Source organism: Toxorhynchites rutilus, chromosome 3, assembly GCF_029784135.1.
Source record: "Toxorhynchites rutilus septentrionalis strain SRP chromosome 3, ASM2978413v1, whole genome shotgun sequence".
In the NCBI taxonomy this organism is placed as follows: Eukaryota; Metazoa; Arthropoda; class Insecta; order Diptera; family Culicidae; genus Toxorhynchites; species Toxorhynchites rutilus.
Window position 1 is genome coordinate 105122509 of NC_073746.1, and position 18311 is coordinate 105140819.

Consider the following 18311-nt stretch of genomic DNA (forward strand, 5'->3'; position numbering starts at 1 on the left):
GAGGCGATTTTAACCTGTAATTGAACATTTGCGATGACAGTGGTACAGTGTCGACTTTCAATGTGGGGTCATAATTTGGACCCCGAACTCTATGTTTACAAAAATGTTCAACTAAATATGTCGCATTACAGGTCCGTCAAATTAGCAAAATGTCGAGCTAAATGTAAATTACTGTACTTTCAATCTAGAAACAATTTAAGAATTGGTGAAAATTGAATAATCAGGAAAGTCCCCAACCATCAATAAGCTCAGCACAACTGCCAAATTCTCATACTCATCATATCCTGGCAAACAAATTATGAAAAAATCAATGGGGTGTGTTTTATTATTATTTTGGATATTGTTTTAGAAAGCATTGAACTGTATTTCGTAAACTCTTTTTTGAAAGGTTTAATGGCCCTGATAAGCGCCGTGTTTTATGGAATGGTTCCAATTTAGAAAACTTAGTACTCGTGGTTTTGAAAAAAAAAACCATTTCGAACGCCCTCAACGCCATCTTGTTCTGGATTTGCCACCAAAGCAGTTTGTATAAAGAACAAACGTTTTTCTTCTGCTACCTGCTGCCGTTTTGCGATTGCGTTTGCCACTCGCTGCAACTGCCTGTTGTCTTGATGTCCGCCGAACCGAATGTGTTCTGTTCCGAATGCGAGTTTTCTTATCGTCGCGAGCAGCTTTGCCAGCTAACTCGATCACTTCGGCGACCGAAACTATATAACGCCGGCTAGGTGGACTGGCACACTGGTACTAACGCGCTCGGCCTAGCTACCCTTGCGGAGCAATTGGCGGATACACATACGGGGAACTGGAGACCAACACGGTTCGAGCGGGATTCTGCCTTTCCTTTCACTTTTCCTCCTTTGCCATGTCCAACCATGGCTGCTTGTGTTGGTTTGTTGATCTGATGTGATGCGAAACCATGTGGTGTACGGTTTCGATGAGAATGATCGTTACGGAAGGAAGGAAGGTCTTGTATTATAGAGACTTTAAACTTTTGCAGTTCATTCGTCTCTAGCCTTGAGAAAGGCCCTTTTAAAACTCTACTCTACTCTACTACTCTACTCCAGCGCTACCACCTCCGCTCTCTTGCCTTGAGAAAGGCACTCGATCCCTCGCCGTCCAGCTCGTCCAGCAACGATGTTGTCTAGTCGGTGTCCACACAAAGAATGATCGTTACGGCAGCGGAGCGGGGATTTTTAAGCTGACTGGCTGGCTCGAGAATTACGCATGTGTGAGACTGCGTCCAATGTTTCGTTCATATTTTTTCTTTTGACGTAGGATTACGTCTTTCGGGAACATATTGGGGTACAAATTGAAAAACGAATATCGATCGCATCGTGAAAAATGTCCAATTTCAAACGCTTATTGCTCAGTCATTTCATGACGGATTGATGAGATTTTTGCATCAAAACATTGCGGCACTCTATAACAATTTTTCACCTTGAATAAAATAATTGATATCATGTAATTAACTATCGAACAATTGAAAAATCTCAACCCCTATCCAAACGGTACTGATTGGTCGAAATTGACGTCATTTCTTTTTCGCCTGCTTCGCTTCTTTCGTTCCCCGATAAGTCAAATGATTGCATGGCGAGCGAGTGGGGGGCGCCTATTTCTCACATACCAACTGATATAAAAGGACGGTAGCATTTTTGGATTTCTCATTCTCGTTCAACGCTCAGATCGGCAAACATCTGGGCTTCTAGTGTGCAGTGCTCTACAAATCAACCAACACCATACGGTGCGGCAAAGGAGAGGAAGCCATCGGCAACCAACGATGGATGCGATGCAGCAAAGGGAGCAAAGAAGAGGAAGCAGCGGAGAGCATCAAATTAAATCTAGTGCGGATTGCTGGTGCGCTCCTCTTCACATCAACAATTGGATGCGGCAAAGGAGGCAGAGGAGCGAAGTGCATGGTATCACACTCGCTATCCGTCGTTTAGCTCGTCGTGGTGATGCCAATCAAACCCTTGCAAATCGACGCACAGAAGCCGATGGCGCCAAAGTCAAGGAAAACATCAGCGAATCCGTAAAAGCTACCGCTCCCAAAACTGAACTGCTACATCCGACTGAAACGCAGCAGATTCCGTACAACCCATTAAACCATTCCAGTCCTTCTCAGGACTATCAATTTGTTTTGAAACAAAAGAGTTTATTTTACTGTTTTCCACTTACCACAAAAACTATATAAAACCGATCAAAAATACTGTTTATTTTTATTTTGATTTTTGATTGTTCAAAACAATTATATAAATTTGTATATACATTGTGTTGTTTCACCAAGCAGTGGACTGTATTTTGCTGCGATCATGTTTGTGCGTGTTCGAACCAAACTTTTCCACAGCCGCCCATGCGGCTGACACGCAAGGTCAACGAATATGGCAATCTCAACCAAAGTAGCAGTTATGCTACTTAGGAGAGAATGCGTTTCCACGGAAATGATTCCGAGCGGCCCAGTGCCGCGTGCGATGCGAAGCAAATGGAAAATTCCATTCGCTTCTTTGGTCCTGTTAAGGACCAATCCAAAACCAAACCACACGACAGACCGATTGAGGGATTAATCGGTTGATAGCAAATAAATAACTTATTCCTTTGTACACATTTTATTTACACCAAATTTACAATATTTAACAAGTTCAAACATTCTTTTTAGTTTCTTGCTTCAAATAACTTTAGCACGCGAAATAAACTTCTTTGCTTAGCGGCGGTTGAAACTCAAGTCTTCTCTCTGCACTCAGAGCAGGTTGCTTGCGCTCGCAATGCACTCTTCTTTCGCTGTGTGCCGCTCCCACGCGCCCACGGGTGGGGCTCATGTTGGTGGTTGAATTTTATTTCCTTTGGTTGTATTCTTGCGCTCGTTGTCCTCTCGTTGCTTTACTTCCTCCGCCATCCTGTCGATCGTACATTCAGTTCGCTCCGCTGAGCGGTGGACTGAACATACTCCCACGGCAGAAGGAAAGTTACTTTGTTGATCCTTGTCCTCAATCAATGCGTTGTCCAAAATGGGTAGCGGCGCTAGCTTATGGATCGGTCTTTTGTATGTAGTATCACCAACACGTACATCCACAACTCGAACTAGGCCATCAGAACCAGGGTAGGTTCGAACAACTCGGCCTATCTTCCATTGTTGAGTTGGAACCTTGTCTTCTTTCAAGAGAACGACTGTATCTATTGCCACGTTGATCTTCTTTCTTGTCCATTTCGCTCTTGATTGAAGCTCTGCCAAATATTCATGAGACCAGCGATTCCAGAAATGCTGTCTCAGCTGTTGGATGCGTTGCCATCGGTGCAATCGATTTATAGGAATATCAATAAAAGAGTGTTCGGGTATGGCTGTTAGAGGTCTGCCAATAATCATGTGTCCGGGGGTTAAAACTTCTGGGACCTTTGGGTCGGAAGAATGGGAAAATAAGGGTCTAGAATTCAAAATTGCCTCGATTTGACACAAAAGAGTCGCAAATTCCATAATCGTTAAATTAGCTGATTGATAAACGCGATTCAAAATGGTTTTAACACTCTTTACTCCCGCCTCCCATAAACCTCCAAAGTGAGGTGCACTTGGGGGAATGGTTGTCCACTTTATTTCTTTGCTTTGACAGAAACTATTAATCTTATCTTTCGTAATATCTGTCTGAAACAGTTTGTAGAGCTCGTTCAATGCTGATTTAGCGCCGATAAAATTTGTACCATTGTCGCTATACACTTCTTCTGGTACTCCTCTTCGCGAAACAAATCGTCGAAGTGCCGCAAGAAATCCATCAGTCGAGAGATCCTCAACTGCTTCCAAATGAAGAGCTTTAGACACCATACATACGAATAGACAAATATATCCCTTCACGGGAGTCGCTTTTCTTGTCGTTTGTTTTACATAGATAGGCCCTGCATAATCGATTCCAACTTTCAAAAAAGCAGGTGCCACATTGATTCGACATGATGGTAAATCGCCCATGAATTGACCAGCTAGTCTTGGGTTTGATTTGAAGCAAGTAACGCAGCTTCATGTCACTTTACGCACAGAAGATTTTGCGTTCAATAACCAATATTTTTGCCTAAGCATGGCGATAACACAACTTGGCCCAGCATGAAGATTTTCTCTATGAATGTCCACTATCAGTGCTCGTGTGAGTGGATGCTTATCAGGCAGAATCCATTGATGTTTTGCTTGGTCTGGAAGAGAAGAATGTCGAATTCTGCCTCCAACACGCAAGATGTCATCACTATTAATTGTCGGATTGAGATTTTCAATTCGGTTGCATGGCTTGCCAGCACGAATGCGCTCGATTTCATCATGTAACTCATGTTTTTGTATTACTCGTATCATGCATTTTGTTGCTTCTCGTATTTCAGTAAGTGAAAGTCGTTTGGAGAAATTCCTTTTCTCAGGTTTGGACCGAAGATTAGCAATAAAGCGTATAATGTAGCCTATTATTCTTTGCGTTTTACGAAACGAGTCGAATTTCTCAAAGATCGAAAGTGTTTCATCCACAATAGCAACGTTAGCAATTGTCTCTGGTTTAAGCTCTGGGATTTCGCTTTCGTCCATTACTTCCAGCAATTCCTCTTTATACTCAATTGTCCGAAGGAAGGATGGTCCGTTCCACCACAAACGGTTGTTAGCTAAAGCTTCTGAAGACATTCCACGGGACACTATGTCCGCTGGGTTGTCGGCTGATCGTACATATTTCCAGGTAACGGTGTCATTAGATTTGATCTCTGAGATTCGATTTCTAACGAAAATTTGCAATCTTTCAAGTGGTTTATTGAACCAAGCGAGAACGACTTGACTATCGCTCCATAGAACTACTGGAACATGCTCTAGTTCCATTGCAGTAACAACTTTGATTGCCAATCGATGTAATAGCAGTGCAGCTAAAAGTTCCTTTCTAGGAATAGTAAGCGGTGTGATTGGACATACCTTTGATTTACTTGTTATCAATCTCATATTTGCGGTGCCATTATCATATAAAGAGCGTATGTAGATACAAGCGCCATACGCGTCTATTGACGCATCGGCAAATCCATGTATTTCTGTCTTAACTGCATCATTCATAAAAACTTGTCGTGGGATGCGAAATTGCCCGTCCGTTGGCAATGCGGCTAGAAATTCTTTCCACTGTTGGGTAAGTTCTTCATTTATCTTGTCATCCCAACCTATTTTTTCTCTCCAGAGTTGCTGCATCAACATTTTCGCAATAACTATAACTGGTGACAGCAGTCCAAGGGGATCAAAAAGCCTTGCTATCATCGATAGAACCTGACGCTTCGTAGGGTTTGGTGTAGCACAATCTGGTTGCGATAAAAAGATAAGCTCATCATTGTTAGGATCCCACATTAAACCTAACGTTTTGATTATTTCATTTGCGCTTGTGCCTTCAATATTTACCAATTTGTCCAAATCTTTTTCTGCGATGTGTTCTAGAAGCTGATCGTTGTTAGCTGCCCATTTGTGCAAATGAAATCCTCCCAGTTTGAGAAGTGAAATCAGTTCCTGCTGAACGTTCACAACTTCTTCAAGATTAGTACCCCCGAAAAGAACATTATCTACGTAAAAAGTCTTTTTCACTACTTCAGCTGCTCGTGGATATGAAACTTCTTCATCTTTTGATAGCTGATTCAGAGCTCTTATTGCCAGAAAAGGAGCAGCTGCCATTCCATATGTGACAGTCTGCAATTCCAAAACTTTTACCTGATCCATTGGATTCTTTCGCCAAAGTATACGTTGTAGTGGAGTGTGGCAACTATCAACCAGGACTTGCCGATACATTTTTGCAATGTCGGCACTTAAAACATATCGGTGCTTGCGGAATCTCAAAATAATTGTCAGTAGATCTGGCTGAATAGTAGGACCAATCATCATCTCATCGTTCAAAGATCTCCCGCCAACCTTCGCTGACGCATCGAAGACCACTCGACATTTTGTTGAAGAACTTGATGGTCTGAGCACAGCATGGTGGGGCAAATACCACTTTTGAATACCATCTTTATCCTGTTTCTCATTAATTTCCTTGCAATGTCCCAAGTGTACATATTCCTCAATGAATTCATCATATTGTTGTTTGATTTCTGGCTGTTTGCATAGCTTAGACTCCATCATGTAAAACCTTCTTATAGCCATCTGTCTTGAATCTCCTAGTTGCTTACATGTTTCTTTTAACGGCAGTTGAACCACATAACGACCTTCTGAATTGCGACGGAATGTTGACTGAAAATGAGCTTCACATTCTTCAGCCTCGGTTGGCACACATTGCTCAGAGGCCACGTTTTCCAATTCCCAGAAACGCTGAATTTGTTTATTTAATTGCTCATCTGATGATATTGCGGTATGTGAATGGAAGATAGAGCCTGATACAGAGTCGCCATCAACTCTTCCACCAATAAGCCATCCGAATTGCGAGTCAATTAACGTTGGTGAGTTTTCGAAGAGTTTCACTCGACCAGATTTGATTAAATCATCGAACCACTCCATTCCGATCAGCAAATCTATCTGACCAGGTTGGTAGAATGAAGGGTCGGCCAATTGCATTTCTGACGGAATGTTCCACGAAGCGACATCAATCTCGTAAGTTGGCAGAATTCCAGTGACTTTACGCGATACCAAACAATCCAATTCTATTCTGAAGTTGTTAAACCTTGATAGTACTTGAATGCAAGTCTTATGCTGAACTTTGGATTTGATGTTGCTAACTCCGGTGACTAATATATTCGTCTCTTCCACATGTACTCCAAGTTTATTGAGCAGCGATTCAGAAACGAAATTGATTTGTGAGCCACTATCCAAAAGTGCTCGACATATATGCGGATTTCCATGTTTATCCAAAATGAATACTTGTGCTGTTAGCAGCAACACTTGCTGAGCTGCGTTTCCACGCGTGTTGGAATAAGCGGCAGTAATATCCTGCTTCGATGAGCCTTCATATGGATTTGTCAGTGTGCTTGGAGTAAAATGCTGTTTTTGATTCTCTGGTAGTGTATCTCTTTTCTCAATATTAAACGATGGACGAACTCCTTCTCTATGAAGCAAGCTATGATGTCTACGCTTACATTTCGAGCAAGATTTATATGATGGACAATCCAACCCACGGTGGCCTCTTCTCAAACAATTAAAGCAAACCCGCTTGTCACGTACCATCTTCAGCCGCTCATCAATTTTTAATGCATTAAAACTTGGGCATTTGAACGCGAAATGATCTCCTTCACAAAACTCGCAGTTAGTTGAAAACATAGCAGCATTTATTCGCGAATTAGGTTGCTTGTTAGATATTTCATTTCTTTTAGGTGATATACGATTAAACTGATTCTCATTGCTAATTGTGGAAACCTGACATCTTTCGAGAAAGGAAATGCGATTCTTGAGAAACGAGATTGTGTTATTATAATGCGGAAGCGACCCATGTTCCATTGAAGATTCCCATGCGCGTTTGCTCTCTTTGTCTAGAGCGCTAGTAAGGATGTGTACGACAATAAGTTCGGACACTCCTGAAAATTCCTGACCCAGAAATTTTAAATTTTCGACATGACCCACACATGTATCAATAAGTTTTCGCAGTTCGCAATGATCCTCTTTGACTATCTTTGTTATGCTTAACAGACCAACAATGTGCCTATCAATCATACGCCTCTTATCCTCGAACCTCTCTCTTAATATTTCCCAAGCGCGATCATAATTGCCATCAGCAATTGTTTTCGCATCAATCAAACCGGCAGCATCCCCAATCAATGCTTTCTCCAAATGATAGAGCTTGAGTCGTGATGGTTCATTTGACTTGTCCACCACGTCTTGGAACATGATCTTAAATTTTTCCCACTGCTCGTATTTGCCATCGAAAGTAGGAATGGCACGAGGAAGCGATTGTTGTACAATCAACGGCTGATGAGTTGCTGATTGACCAGCAGCAGGACAAGAGTCAGGCGCGGCAAAATTCTCGAGCCATGTCTCGAGAAAAATCGACACATTATCGTATAGCGTCTCGAATTCAACATACTTACAATCTTGTTCTTCTTTCCGATCATGCGCCACCACCGCCACGATCCGTTCATGGTAGTTGTGAAATTCCTTATAGGCAGCATCTAGTTTCTTTATATACACCTTTACCTGTGGCGATGTTAGCTGCGTTTGTTCCTCTTCCACTCTCTCCAACATGTCGTATAAGCGGATGATTTTCCCTTTCACTAGTCCTCGAAGATTGGACAGCGTGTTGTACTCTGCCATGTCGGCGCCATCGCCGCTACCGGATTGCGCACCGGTCCCACCAGCAGCTCCACCTTTAGCTTGTGTCTTATTCATTTTATAGCACTTGAAATCACTTTTACTTCGAATAGTTTTTGTTGCACATTAAATGTCTTTTTAATTTTACCAATGTCCAATGTCTTTTTCCAATAATCCAATATCCACTTTTTGCAATTTGCAAGCACTTTTTCCAGTCTTTTTGCGATTCACTATTCCAATTTTGTTTGCTACCAACCAGCCAATCCACTCACTCAAATCCAGGGCACAGTTTGTTGCCAAATCGTTGACCAAAATCCAAACGCCATCCATATGTCATCCGGCTTCGATCCGGTTCGAAGGACCAAATGTTGTTTCACCAAGCAGTGGACTGTATTTTGCTGCGATCATGTTTGTGCGTGTTCGAACCAAACTTTTCCACAGCCGCCCATGCGGCTGACACGCAAGGTCAACGAATATGGCAATCTCAACCAAAGTAGCAGTTATGCTACTTAGGAGAGAATGCGTTTCCACGGAAATGATTCCGAGCGGCCCAGTGCCGCGTGCGATGCGAAGCAAATGGAAAATTCCATTCGCTTCTTTGGTCCTGTTAAGGACCAATCCAAAACCAAACCACACCACAGACCGATTGAGGGATTAATCGGTTGATAGCAAATAAATAACTTGTTCCTTTGTACACATTTTATTTACACCAAATTTACAATATTTAACAAGTTCAAACATTCTTTTTAGTTTCTTGCTTCAAATAACTTTAGCACGCGAAATAAACTTCTTTGCTTAGCGGCGGTTGAAACTCAAGTCTTCTCTCTGCACTCAGAGCAGGTTGCTTGCGCTCGCAATGCACTCTTCTTTCGCTGTGTGCCGCTCCCACGCGCCCACGGGTGGGGCTCATGTTGGTGGTTGAATTTTATTTCCTTTGGTTGTATTCTTGCGCTCGTTGTCCTCTCGTTGCTTTACTTCCTCCGCCATCCTGTCGATCGTACATTCAGTTCGCTCCGCTGAGCGGTGGACTGAACACATTGCCTGATGTTTCTACCAAAACACATCATTCAAACACATTTTTTTTCATGCGCAATTTTCATATAAGATTTTTTTTATACTCAATTTCCATATATTCATAAAATTTTTTCCCCACATGCAAAAATGATTTTTCATGTACATAAAAGCGTAGCGTAGCATAAAACAGTCACCGCTATGGATGTCGTATACGCCTTGAAACGCCAAGAACGCCCTCTGTAGCGTCTCTTAGTGTTTCGGCAACGTCGACTACTCCCCGGTTAGAAAATAAATTATCGAGTCGCAGCGCAGCGTTGCGTTAAATACTGAAGAAATTGCTGAAGAATCACACAGGGGTGTGGCTTGTGACAGAAAACTTCGCTTCTCTTTCTTATTTCCTTTGGATGGATCATATGCTATATTCGTTCAGACAACTAGGTGATTCCCTAACACAGACGTATTATTCAAAGGGTACATCAATCACGGACAAATTATTTCTCTTTAAAACCCAACAGAAGTAAATTGCTATTTTCGTTGTTCGATAAAGTTTTACGCGTGTGAATATGTCGCAATATATGTCCACCCAATATAAGCGCCGATCCCGTAGGCGTGCAGCGGACCTGAAACTACTTTCTATCACTGATGCCGAAAGAGTTAAATGCTACCGAGATGGGATGGGACTGGCTGTTCCTAACACCGTTGATTCTCCTGCATGGAATGCTGGAGAAGGGTCATCAAGACAAGGTAGGAAGTTTTATATGAATCAAATGATTCTTTGTATTGCAACTTAGGTGAGTGATACGATTGATTTTAGAGAATAAAATATAAATTGGAAACTTTACCTGTTGGTTGTTTCACGAAATCTTATAACAATGAGCGATGCATTGTAAAAAGTTTAGCAAAAGTGTTAGTTTATCGTTGTATATGGTAGCAATTGTATTAAAAATTACGTAAAATATGAAACAATTTATTTCTACATTCCTATATCAAAACCAATGATTGTTCGTGCTCGAAAACGGATCGTTTGAATTGATCTGTTTATTTTTTGTGTTGGGATTCGCCCAAGAAAGGTTGATGCGGCGAAAAAATAGAAAAGTGAAACAATATTCGAAAAATGATTTTTATAATGCGATTAAGGTGAGTGATACGATTAACTCTAGTAGATAAAATATAAATTTGAAACTTTGTGAAATTTCATTACAATGATCGAATGTTTGGCAAAAGTGTAAGTGTAAAATTGAATATGGTAGCGGTTGTGTTGAAAACGATTTCAAATGTGAAACAATTTATTTCCACATTCATATATAAAAACCAATGTATATTTTTGTTGTGTTAGTCTCCTCCCAATTCATGCGACGAAATTGAAACAATATTCGAAAAGTGATTACCCATATGTTATACCTATCGTATTAAGTGTTACTCACATTGAGGCATTTTACTTCGTGTTCTGTTGGTTTTGAAACTAAAATGGTAATGGGTCGGATAAGCACACTTTAGAAATAAAAAACATGAATAAAAATTAGCATTTCCAATCAAAATATGTGACCTTTATAACCATTTTTTTGCAAATTTTGAGAAAAAATAATTTTTTCGATAGTGATAATTATTATAACAATGAGTTTTTAGTGAAAATATTATGAAATTCAAAGGAAAGTGTTTAAGTATGGGACAGTACCAGGTGTTCCAAGAATTAAAATTACATCATGTAATCATTTTGATTCAAATTTTAACAATTTGAAATTATCTTTGGACCTGCTGGTTTCATAGTGTGAAAGAGTGTTGTTGATATATTACGCCACTTTCTACTTCTTTCTTTCACGATTGGTTACCGTACATTTTTTGCCAACTTCAGGAATGATTGCTCTGGATATTATAGCTTTCATTTATTTACCAAGAAAGATGCGCTTACACAAATTCGGTCAACATAATGCGAGTTTTGCGATTGTCAATTGAAAAACTCTGTATATCGATGGTGTTAGAGTGACACTTGATATATATCAGGTCTTTCAGCAAACTTTAATTAAATAAAAATTGAAAATCATCTTTTGTCAACTTTTATAACGATTGTTCTAAATATTAGCTTCGATTCCTTTAACAAAACATTTGTTTATACACATTCGGTTAAAGTAGTGCGAATGTTGCGATTAACGACTATTTTTTTTGTGTTGTTAGTGCTAAATTGTGCCTTAAATTAATTCTCTTATCGCGTTTCTTCGAAAAGAATTCAACATCGCTCGTGCTATACCGGGGCAAAACTCTTTGCCCTCTGCGCATGAAGAATCAAATGTCGATGATGCTATTGTAATGCTTGATGTATCTCGTGATAATGGAGTTCCCGCACCGTATCCCACGCAAGAAGCTAATGATGTTCATATTACTTTGGAAGAAGACGCATTCTATGAGCGTGACAACGATGAGATTCCATTGCCACGTTCCATTCAAGAAGATCCCAACTTCGATCGTGCTGACCGGGAATTCGAGAAACGCTTCATGGAAAATGAGTTCGGTTATGTTTGTGACGTTTGTGCCAGAATTTGGTTCAGGAATGATCTTAAACCAAACACCAATCCCGAGGCCGCCGTTTTATTGGCGACGAACTATTTTGTCACAGTCGAAGATTTCTCAGCATGTGTTACATGTCGCAGCAGCCTGAAACGTGGCTCGATTCCGGTTTTGTCACAATCGAACGGTTTCACATATCCTTGCTTTCCACCAAATCTACCACCACTAGATCCATTGACTGCAAGACTAGTTTCACCGAGAATAAATTTTATGCAACTTCGTCGCTTACGCCATGCAGTAGGTTTGTAGAATGCATTTTGAATTTTTTTAAATTTTTTAATTCCATATACTCAACTTATTTGTATGATGCAGGTAGTTTGGCGATCGTTGGGCAAATTATAAAGTTCCTGTGGATGTGGCCCAGATGGTGAACGAGCTTCCCCGCCAATTGGATGATGATTATGCGTTCAATGTGTCTATCAAGAAGCACATGATCCATAAATCCAGTTATTTGTCCGGATACGTCAAGAAACGAACGGTTAAGGCTTGGCTTAACTATCTTGTCACCACACCGTTGTATCGACAGAACAACATTGTCATCAACGAAGAGAATCGGGTGAATATCGGACAAGTGCAGCAACCCGGATCACATCAGATTGATTTAGAGGTCATTGACCCTTCGAACGACACAGAGCTTCTGATCGGCCAACAACACACGCTCTTGTGGGATGAAGACAAGTGCCTCGAGATCGCACCGGGGCAAAATCAAACTCCGCTCTCTATTATCTATGACGAGTATGCTGAAGAGTTGGCTTTCCCAGATATTTATCTGGGTCATCCGAGAACGTTCAGTTCTGAGGTTCGCGTAACTCCATTCATGATGGCTACCAGCGAAATTAGACGCCGTGATCGACGAGGGGCGAAGCCGGAACATATTCTTTACATGGCGGTGAAGATCATGCGTTTAAGAGTATCTGAAGGGTTGAGGAACACCTTCAAATGCATGGGTACAGCCAATATTACGCGTGCTCAGTTGCAAGACAAAGCGTTTTTAGAGCAATGCATCGAGCATAACCTATCGTTTCTGAAATCTATTCCCAATTCCGTTCAATACTGGCAGCAAAGAAAACGAGACGTCTTCGCTATGATTCGTCAATTGGGAAAGCCAACTATGTTTTTGACAATGAGCGCAAGCGAAGTTCGATGGTCGCACCTGCTTACCATATTGCACAGATTGTCCAACGGGAGCAATGAGGCAGGTTTTTCAGATGTGATGCAACAACTTACTGCATTGCAACGAGCCACGCTTGTCAGCGAAGATCCGGTAACATGTTGTGCATACTTCAACAAGCTGGTCAATGTGGTTATGATGTTACTCTCATCCACAAGATACAGTCCTTTCGGTGAATACTTTGTTGTTGATTACTTCAAACGCATAGAATTTCAACACCGTGGAAGTCCACATGCGCACATTCTTCTTTGGTTGGCCAACGATCCCCGTGAACAGATGTCGGAGAATATGCCTGGAACTGTTAAGTTAATAGATTTCCTCTGCTCCGTTAGTTCTGAGAATTTACCTGAAACCTACAGCAATCAGGTACATCTAAATGGTATGAAGTTTGAGGCATGATTACTAACTTATTTGGACATTATCAGGTTCATAAACATACCTTCACTTGCTTTAAACGCAATGATAAGCGGTGCCGGTTCAACATACCATACTGGCCGATGGATCAAACTAGAGTTCTGATCCCAATCACGGCAGGTGATGGCAGACGAGATCAATTGAGTCGACGTGCTGCCAAAATGCGGGATACCCTAGAAACGAAGGTTTTCGACACTCTAGAAGCGTTCCTTGCTGACTCTAACTGCACTTTCGACTATTATCTCGATGTTATACGTTCGTCCATCCGCCGACCGACCGTCATTATGAAACGTTCAATGACACAGCTTTGGAGCAATCCTTTCAACCCGTGGATCGCTAAGATACTGCGTTCCAACATGGATCTGCAGTTTGTCTTGGAGGAATTCTCTTGTGCTGCCTATGTCGTTGAGTACGTGAACAAAACGAATAAGGGTATAAGCAGTTTGCATCGCGAACTGATAAAACTCCAGGAAGAGCATCCTGAACAGGACTACAACGGTTTGCTTAAAAAGGTCAGCATTAAAATGCTCAACACGGTGGAAATGTCTGCCCAGGAAGCTGCATGGTATATGCTTCGCCAACCAATGTCGGAAGCTAGCCGTAAGGTAATGTGTTATCTTCATGTAAATTTCTCATAGTTACTAATTTTAACAATCAATATTTGTCATAATTTCACAATAGGTGGAATTTATTCCGACAATGTGGCCGCATCAGCGCATCAAATCCAGGAAACGGATAAAACAAATGGACGAAGAAGGGCTAGAGAATGATTCCACTGATGTATGGACTCTCAATATTATTCAACGATATGAATCGCGTGAAGGGATGGACGAGGTATGCTTGGTGGACTTTGCTGCCCATTATACAGAGGAAAGGGGCAGAAAGAACTCATATAAGATGCGAAGAATACCCCGTGTGCTGCGATGGTGCTCATACAGTATGGCGGAACTAGTTGAATATAAACGAGAAATGGTGTTACTTTTTCTGCCATTCAGGAATGAAGTCTGTGCTATTCTGGATCGCAACAAATTCCTTGCTCTGTATGAAGACAACGAGACGACTATTCTCGCCAAGCGTAAACATTATGACTGCGAGATCAACCTGGATCAGGTCGTGGAGGAATACCTTCGCCTGTCTACTGCAAATGAAGAGCAGCAGGAGGTTGCTAGCAGTAAGCGTGATGAGTTCGCCCGTACGATCGTAATGGAGCCAAACAACGACGACATTCACAACTTGCCCACTGGACCCTTAGCGGCAGTTGTAAAGCAGCGCTCCCACCTCATGTCAAAGCAGGACTATTGTGCCATGGTGCGTGCTACTAATCCAGAGCAAAGGGATTTGATTTTACAACTAATCCACTCTCTATACAATTTTGATGGAGATGAGAAGCCCATGCAGATCTTCTTCACTGGACCTGCTGGATGTGGAAAAACATTCACACTCCGCATCCTGATGGAGACTGTCAATCGCTTCAGCCAAACACAAAACAGCCAGAACAACGCATATGTTGCATGTGCGTCAACTGGTAAAGCGGCCGTCGCCATTGGTGGAACTACGGTCCATTCAGCTTTCCGTATCACGATGTCCAGGAGAAACTGCACGAAGCTGTGTCCCGAAACATTGCAGCTGTACCGTAGCGCTTTTTCCAAAATTCACGTTGTCATCATCGACGAAGTAAGCATGATTGGTGCTGATGTGCTGAACACTATCCACGTTCGCCTCCAGGAAATAACGGGAAATTTGCGGTGATCTTAGGCAGTTACCTCCAGTTAACGCGCGACCAGTGTATAAACCTCGTGCCAATTCGATGCACGGTGCAGTGTTGTGGCAATCACTTTCCTTCCCGTTGATCAGAATGATGCGACAAGCAAATGCACAGTTCTCCTCTATACTAACAAAGATTGGGAATGGGGAACCACTCACTCTAGAGGAAACTGAGCTTATCGAAAGCAGGTTCCGAACAGCTGAATGGTGTAAGCAAAACGTTCCTGGTGCAGTGCGTCTCTTCCATCGAAACGCTGATGTTGAACGGTACAACTCAGAAGCGTTGGTAGACCGAGACACAGTAGACTGTGTGGCTGACGATATTTATTCCGGATACAGGAACGCTACTCAACTAGCTAGTGCACGCTCCAAGGTAAACAAGATGAGTGTCGTGGAGACTGGCGGTCTGCCATATCTACTACGTCTTGCAGTTGGAGCACCGTTTATGATCACCACCAATGTCGACGTTGAAGATGGCATCGTGAACGGCGCAATCGGTGAGCTGAAGTATTTGGAGCACAATGAAGATGACCCACAACAGTCCATTGTCAAGCTTTGGATGGAATTCGAGAATGACTCCATTGGGAAGACCCTTCGAATAAAATCGAGACCAGCTGTTTACGCTAAACCTGGCATACTTCAACCTGAATGGACTCCGATCAGCAAGCGGACAGCAAATGTCACTCTAAGCTCTAACGTCAAATGCAAACGAATCCAATTTCCTGTGGTGAGTGCAAGTGCCCTTACCGTACACAAGTCTCAAGGTGGCACATTTTCGGAGATTGTGTACGAGTACGAAAAGGGACAAGAACAACAATTAGTGTATGTTGGGTTATCCAGGGTAACCGCACTTGAGGGACTCTACCTAACCAATGCCAAAGGATTGTTCAAATTTCACCACGCGAAGGGAACCACGTCACCAAGGATCCAGGAACTACGGACGGAGCTTCAACGTTTGTCCAATCACCGGTTGCGTACCATCGGACAAGAGATCATCGAAATGATAGAGACCCGCAGCTCTGCGTGCAAGATGATGAGTATAAATGTGCAAAGTCTCCATGCGCACTCATCAGACGTCTCCTCCGATCATGTCATAACCCGGGTGGACTTGCTGGCGTTGAGTGAAACGTGGCTGAACGATGATGCATCAGTTGAAATATCAGGGTTCACGTGCATCAATAAATCGAAACGAGCTAGTGCAAGAGCTGGTGGCGTTGCGATTTACAAAAATAATGTTGGGTTTGTTAACGCTATTCCGCATACCATCGATAAGCTTAACGAAAGTTATGATGCCCTACTTCAAGTAGCCGATGAACATGGCGACGTTTGTGCTGCTGAAATCACCATTAATAACACCAGTGCGCTGCTTTTTTGTGTGTACATTTCACCAGGTATAATATTCGAGACATCATAACCTAAAAATAAAAATAACTATATTGCCACCGTTAAACAGAAAAAATACATCATGACGCGTCACCTGATGATGTATTCAAAATCAACCATGCCCCTCGTTGTCACCGGGGATTTCAACATTGATGTTTCGAAGCAGGAGAATGTCGAATTTATCGATTTCATGTTGAAATACCTGCATTTGACTTTAGCGTCTGATCCCTCCCTCGCAACTACCAACGGAGGTTCTTGCATCGATCTGACGTTCACCAGGAATGTGCGAGCGGAATGTAAGAGATATTGCTCATACTTCTCATACCACAGACCTATTCTAACAGTACTGGAAACATAAAATTGTGGTATGTTTTACAACTTACACAAAGAAATTACTATTTATTCATTCATTCTCCGTATATATTTTCATCATCTCATACATACAGAACGCAGGAGCTCGTTCAGGTCAACAGAGGGCGGATTCCAACATATTACATTCCACTTCTATCGTGATACGCATCATCCAAGGACTAATCACTGGTGGAGTGAACAAACAATACCTAACAATCAAACAAAACGGCTCTTTTCAGAGCCACCAAATCATTATCAAAGAGTTTAACAATATAGTTTCTCAAACGTATCCAAAATCAGCATGTGGCAGATAGCCTAACGTAATCCTACGTCAACTATGCGGTCGTGTCTCAGACACAACCCTCCTGTGACTTTTTCCTTTCCAATCGTGCTTCATTGTATTTCGCTGCTGCTCTGGTTGCCCGTTTTCGTCGGTACGATTTGAGGAGCACAAAATGGACCAATCAGAAATGGGCACATAGTGCATTTGGACAAAGCTTGTTATTTCACAATTATTCAATTATTTATCTCAAGAAAAATGAAATGTTATTCGTTATGATAGATGCGTAGATATATTTCCTATCAATTGATGCAAAAACCTTTGCGATCTATTGAGAAATGCTCGAGTTATAAGCGTTCCAAATCTTGCATTTTTTCCTACTTGTTCTGTGCCTAGATTTCCATTTCACCCCCTATATCTTCCGGTTAGACGTAGTCCTACGTCAAAAAGAAAGTGTTATGTTTAAACTTGTAAAAACTTGTAGAAATACTGTAAAATAGAATGTGTGCTATGGAATAAGTGTCTAATTAGTTATCAGCCAGTTAATTCCCCATTCGGTCCGGTCCGGAATTTTCCATTTACTTCACATCGCACGCGGCACTGGGCCGCTCGGAACATTCCGTGGAAACGCATTCTCTCCTAAAGCCTGGTTTAGAGTTCCCGTGAACGTGAACTTGAACAGGTGGTGGAATAGTACGATCATTTCACGGTGAACTACATTGCGAACAAACAACTAAAAAAATCGTGGTGAATAGAATGATTTTGTTCACGTTCACGTTCACGTTCATATTAAAAGTTCGGCAGTAAACGTGAAGTAAATAAACATCGATCTTCAATAAAGTAATTCGGATAAAATATACAGTTGTTCACGAATCAACCCGAAGCAACGAAGTTTTTCAACCCGCGCAATGATCCGATTGATTGAAATTGCATCCATATCAAAATTTTCATTGAAAACATGAGAATTGCTAAACATATCCTTTTAAGTTCACGGTGAAATAATTTTCAGAATGCCTTGGGACATTTGAACGTGAACATGAACGGGGAAATATTTTGACGTCTATATTCACCACTGTTTTCATGTTCACGTTCACCGAAGTCGGTGAACTATGGTGAGTTCACCAACATCTCGATTCCACGGTGGAAATTCAGAATCGTTGTGAAAT

The 18311-nt window shown here is 41.8% G+C and overlaps 2 protein-coding genes across 2 annotated transcripts in view; one reads left to right on the forward strand and one right to left on the reverse strand.

The window, feature by feature from the left end:
* The window catches only part of LOC129773376 (uncharacterized), a 36371-nt gene extending 28087 nt beyond the window's left edge, over positions 1–8284 (reverse strand). The window contains exon 1 of the mRNA XM_055776974.1: positions 4444–8284. Within this exon, the coding sequence (XP_055632949.1) occupies positions 4444–8284 (3841 nt within the window). The remainder of the gene's footprint in view (positions 1–4443) is intronic.
* Positions 8285–11524: 3240 nt separating this feature from the next.
* On the forward strand, positions 11525–15116 carry LOC129773377 (uncharacterized). Its single transcript, XM_055776975.1, has 4 exons — positions 11525–12019; positions 12099–13319; positions 13379–13972; positions 14049–15116. Exons 1-4 carry the CDS (start codon positions 11525–11527, stop codon positions 15114–15116), a joined length of 3378 nt encoding a protein of 1125 aa, XP_055632950.1.
* The last annotated feature ends 3195 nt before the right edge of the window (positions 15117–18311 follow it).